General features: G+C 48.4%; 1 protein-coding gene across 1 annotated transcript in view; it reads left to right on the forward strand.

Moving 5' to 3' along the window:
• LOC106650776 (pollen-specific leucine-rich repeat extensin-like protein 2) overlaps window positions 1-5,242 on the forward strand; it is a 30,979-nt gene extending 25,737 nt beyond the window's left edge. The window contains exon 2 of the mRNA XM_014368977.1: window positions 3,581-5,242. Coding sequence (XP_014224463.1) covers window positions 3,581-5,242 — 1,662 coding nt within the window. The remainder of the gene's footprint in view (window positions 1-3,580) is intronic.
• Window positions 5,243-6,000: the final 758 nt, after the last annotated feature.

The following is a 6,000-nucleotide window of genomic DNA, read 5'->3' on the forward strand; positions in this document are numbered from 1 at the left end:
AGCTGTTACTCTTTGACGTGTGCCATTCTGCATGAGCTTCACGCTTAAACGTTGTTACGCTTATAATTCTTGCCTTTTTTTTTTCGTCGATGCACAGACTCGATATTAATACGATCTCGAGATTTATTCTTACATATATCTCAAGCTGTAATGACGATGTTTGCGAGCTTTGTATTTTCCATTGTTCGATCAACTGCAAAAGTTTATTAATCGACTCGAGGCGGGTGCATTTAAAAAAAGTAAAAAAAAAAAACAGCAACGCTGTGCGCATTAGTAGCTCTCTCGAGGCGCGGAAAAATTTATTTTTCATCGCCTGACGCGATTAAATCTAATAAAAAGACGGATGTATCGATGAGTAATGGCTTATCGTTTGGATCAGCGTAAAGTGCGCGCGCAAGAGCGCGTACCGAATGATGAATGATTTTGCAGCTTTGCCGCGCGATTATAATGAATCGACTCGATCGTTTTTGTCTTCCGATTAAAAAAAAAAAATAAAAAATAAAAACTTCGATCGATTCGCGCATTTGTAGTACTGTACATTCGTATACTTTCTCTAAATCTATTTGCTGCTGCTGCTGCTGCACTGCCAACAGCCTTGAACAGGACTTTTACCGACGAGCGTCAAATCGAAGCTCATTACTATTATCGGAACCATATAATTCCAGTCTTTAGACGATTTGGTTTCATTAAAGTTTTGTGTGCATTTCTAAATTGTGTAATAATTCATATATATGTAAAATTTATTCGCACGCATAAGTTGATAATAATTATAAAATAAACTTTTTGCCCGGTCTCACTAGCATTCCGCATCGAGGTACACTAAGCGCGTTAAATTACATAACGAACACGGTGTAAGTAGTTTTTGCGAGTAAAAAACTAGGATGGTAATTCGGAAAAAGTGTTAAATAAAAACACGAAATCACTTCATCAGCTGCTTTCGGGCTGCTCTCGCGAGCTTGTAATCGCTCGCATGCCGCCACCTATTACATAAGCTCCTATATAATATGCGTGTATGTATATAATGTTACACCTTTCGGTTAAAGGATTACACTTATAAACCGCATTTTTGTGCGCGCAAGTGTGTCTGCTGCTTAGGCTATATACGTGTGCAAATGGACGTAACTGTGTGAACGGGTCTATAATGCGCTCGCGCAGCTCGTTTAGCGCCGAGCTCATTTCGTATACGAATTTAACGCGCGAATTCGCTCGAGAAAATTCGCGAGCGTAATGTATAAGTACGAGTTTGTATACTTGGCGCGAGAGCTAAGAAAAAAAAACAACAACAAAAAAAATTGCCGATTTGAAAAAATCGTCGAAGTAGCACTGTATAATCTTGTACTGCAATTATATGCGAACATTTTGCTCAATCTATGGCCTTTATAGCATTACAGACTTTCGACACGTCATTACTTATTCATCTCGCGCTATAGCTAGCCACTGCTAATTTTTCGCGGCACGATATCCACTTTCTTGACCTTCTTTAGAAGTTCACAACTTCTAATCTCGACGAGATGCATAGTAGGCAAGTATTAGCCAGCGCATATATAATGCGCTTATAATCACGCAATATATAGAGCCAAGGCTGCGCGCGCCGCGTTATAAGCTAGATAATACAACAACGAAGCCGGAACTTCCGATTTAGCGTTGGGCGCGGCTACTGCTGCTGCTGCACAACTTTTGGCTCTCACGTTATTGTGTATGTACGCCCGGAGAATGTATTATTATATACCCGCCAGGTCACATTATGCGGCGCTCGGCTGTGCAGTGCAGTTATGAACGGCGGCGTGGCGAGGCTTCGGCGATCTGTATTATATGCAGCGAAAACACTCTCACTCTCGCTCGCTGCGGTTTTTCTTCGCGCCGCTACGAGCTGCCGTATTATCGCTACCGTACCGATGAACTTTCATCGGCGTCTCCTGTATACACACGTATACAGCATACAACATTTCTGCGTTATATTAGCTCTTTGATGAATTGCACGCGCAGCTGAAATATCTTTGGCTGAATTCGCGCAACCCCGTGCGAAATAATTATTTGCGCTTGTTGCGTATAATAGATATTTTATAATATGCGCATACCAATTGCGATCTTGAATAGATTATAAGCACTCGATCGATTATATGTATACGAGCAGGCGGATATACTTTTATCCTCGAATATCGAGCGCTAGCAACAACGACTCGTGGCGCGCGGTGTGAAAATGAGCGCAGTTTATCAGAATAATGTTCATGAGAGTACGCTGCAAGGCAACTAGGTGCGCAGACACCTCGTGTCCATATACGAATATGTATGTGTATGTGTGTGCTTGCATGGAGCACTAGCCGAATGGAAAAAATTAATTTTATTTTCGTCTCATGACTGCAGTTGCCCGAGCCCCAACGATTTACGCGGATAATTTATCATTGTCTGGTAAAACATGCGGTTTGCAGCGCACAGCTGATGCCTAAACGAACACACGTATATAATATAATATTAAAGAGCTGTTATGCATGCGGCTCTGGAATCTCAAGTACGATGTGTTTTGTAACCGGGTACCGCAATAGCTCGTGCTATCAAAATTTGTGCGCGCAGCTCGACGTTAGAAGTGCGACAAAACAACGCGTAATCGATGCCTATATCGGCTTGACCTATATATTACCTATTTGGCGACGTCGCGAAATTTAATTCCTTCCGTGAATCGTCGCGAGCTTATAAATTGCACCGAGCCCCAAGGAAAGTCATCCATTGTTGCGTCGGTGACATAATATCTCAGTTTTCTCTTCAAAGCCGCGCAAGACGTGTACGTACGCAGCACCTGCGATCGAAAGAGCTTTTTGATGTTTTTTCCATTTTCCAATGTATCTAAAGCACGCAAGTCGAGAAACAGAGCGTGTATATAGTGAGCGACAGCCGCTACGCGAGCTCGCAGAGTTTCTACGACGACGAAGTATATAGAAGCAAATTTTTCAACGATCGGGCAACGTCATTATCGCTTGTGTGTGTGTATATTATTCACCATTATGGACTCGCGCACAGCAGCGGCCCGCTGAGCTGTCAAACAGACCTCGTTTGTCGCGCGACAGCCCAGTCGTCGTCGTCGTTGCCGTCGTTGGCGCACTTATATAGAATATATGCAGCTAACTGAAAGCAGAAACGTGTCGCGACTACGTAATAGTCGCGCGTGGATACACTTCGCAACGAGAAAGAAAGGGCCGCGACGCGGACAGTCTCGCGAGCGAGCCTCATTTACGTCGCGGGTGTTGTCTCCGACCAAGACGACGACGACGACGCATTTCACGTGTATATAAACTCACGACGAGGGATGAATAGAATAGATTTTTTTTTATTATAGTCTGTTGAGTAATATACCGAACAGCGTGACTTTGGCATGCATTACGCTGTCGAGCAGACTCGCCGCGATTGAAAGAAAAGAAATTATGCGAGCTCACTTTCATTGCATGGCTACTACTACGCGTCGCGATTGCGAAACTCTGCTTGCATTCTTTAAATATTACGCATACCGTGATCAAATTAAAATAATTCAGAAGTATTATTACATTACGAATGGTGACTAATTCTCGTGTTTTCTTTTTTACAACAGGTGATCGCGGCGTGCCTGGTGGTCTTCGCGGAGTCACGAAGAGTCCAGCTCAGGGAACGCGCCCAAGAGCCGGCCCTCTACTACGAGGAGGAGGATGAAGCCCAGCCCCAGGAGGCCGACGACTACGCGTCGCAGGTAGCCTACCAGCCACGCACCCGAGCGCTCCAGCCCCTGAACCGGGCCAAGGACACGATCGCCGCCTCGAAGCCGGCGCCCGTGCAGACCATCCGTAACTACAACAAGGTCAACGACGATGGCAGCTTCACCTTCGGCTATGAAGCCGCTGACGGCTCCTTCAAGGAAGAGACTCGCGGCACCGACTGCGTCGTGCGCGGCAAGTACGGCTACGTCGACCCGGACGGCAACAAGCGAGAGTTCACCTACGTCTCGGGCAACCCTTGCGACCCGAACGCACCCAAAGACGAAGACGACGACGAGCTGATCAAGAAGCACGAAGCTGACGAGCCGTCGGGACCTCAGAACTACCCGTCCGTGCGACCGGTTGCCAGACCCTCTAGGCCGAACTACCCGACCACCACCCAGAGGGCACCTACCACGATCTTCCAGTCCGAGTACCAGCTCGACGACGATGCCAGCCAAGAGCTCGAGGAGGAGACGAAACCTCGTCCGGCCAGCAGACCTCACGCCTTCCGCAGACCCACCTACATTCAAGTAGCCGCCGAGCCATCGTCGCCGGTCTACTCCAACTACCAGTCTACACCGGCTCCAACGACCAGTCCAACTCTGTACCGCTTCGCGTCGACCTCGGCGGCCTCCCGTGCCCCGACGACTCCAGCTCCGGTGCGCACCACCTACTACCAGCCCGTGGAGACCAGCACGAGGCCAGCGGTGACCCGCACCAGGCCCCAGTCCGTGGCCATCACCCCGAGACCTCACATCGCTCAGGTGGCCGCCCAGTACGTCTCGCCCGGACCCAGCACCGAGAGGCCCGGAGTGGTCTACGCTCCGCGCACCATCACGCCCGTGCACTCGTCGACGACCGCCACGCCACCCAGCCAGCACTTGGACTTTGCTGCCGAGCTCGAGCGCTACGTCAACAGCGTCGGAAGCTCGACCCCGAGGCCCCAGATCGTCCAGCCCAAGTATAAGCCGTCCCCGTCTCAGGCCCCGATAGCCCAGTCGAGCTCGCAGCGACCCAGCGACGCCATCTACCAGTCCGAGCTGGTCTACGATCCAGCCACCGGCCAGTACAACACTCAGCTGTACCAGACCCTTCCGCAGACCCTCGGCGAGTTCAGTCTGAGCCACAAGCTCCAGCCGTACGTCGCCCAGTCGCAGCAGCCCCTGGTCGGCCTGCAGCAGAGCTCGATTTACCGCCAAGCCGCCTCGCAGCCGCAGCCCGCCCAGCAGGTCGCCCCGCAGAGGCCGAAGATCGCCCAGCCCCAGGAGGCCATCTACAGGAAGCAGCAGAGCCAGCTGCTCCAGCAGTCCCAGCAGCTCTACGCCCAGCAGCAGCGAAGACAGCAGCAGCAGCAGCCCCAGAGGATCCAGCTGATCCAGGACCCCAATCAGAGAGAGGGACAGAACTACTACTACGTGGCGGCGGCTCAGCAGGCGCCCGGCAGGAGTCTGCAGCAGGCACCGCTCACCCTAGGACAGATCGACCAGTTCCTTCGCCAGGGCGGCGTCAATTATCAGTAAACGCGATCGACAACGACACACAGACAAATTACACGAACCTCGACGCAGCTCTCACCGCCTGAATCGCCGCGTTATTATTTTTTTTTTTTAATTATTATTATTAGGTTCTCTTTCATTATAATCGATAAATAATGATGATTCTCGTCCAGTCACTCTGGCTCTATGCCTGCGTTTGTTGGCGGAGAGCCAACACTTTGCATATACGATATACATACACATTCCTAATGATACTGATTTTCTCTCTCTATCTATCTCTCTCCATTCCATCGACAAGTTATACACTCCTTGATTTTCTTCGCCTACCTCCCCCTATCAACATTCCTACATTAATACTCCTGTGTACGCGAGCGCAAAAGGTATCGATGATGTTGGCTGAATATTATAATATGATGCATGTGTAAGCCAGTTCAAGCGCGCCGTTTTATTATACATATAACTTTTATATATATAATTATTTATTGTGTACGATTTTTTTCTCGACGAAAACTGGCGCGAAGTATATATAATAAACGGCAAATCGACAGCTTTGAGTGAATGAGATTACGAGTGTGTATACATGTGTAAGAAATATGGATACCGATTATAATACAGGCCTCATTTATTTGTAATTTAAACTGTTTTTGGGGACCAACACGATGCATCGCCGACGCATCTTCTTTCTTTCTTTCTTCTTTTATAACTTTCGCTTTGTAACTTCCGAATAGCGAATGAATGTCTTGATTTACATCGTCACTTCATTCGATTGGCTAATTGACACG

This window comes from Trichogramma pretiosum, unplaced genomic scaffold (assembly GCF_000599845.2).
Source record: "Trichogramma pretiosum strain Unisexual culture from Peru unplaced genomic scaffold, Tpre_2.0 scaffold3, whole genome shotgun sequence".
Taxonomy (NCBI): Eukaryota; Metazoa; Arthropoda; class Insecta; order Hymenoptera; family Trichogrammatidae; genus Trichogramma; species Trichogramma pretiosum.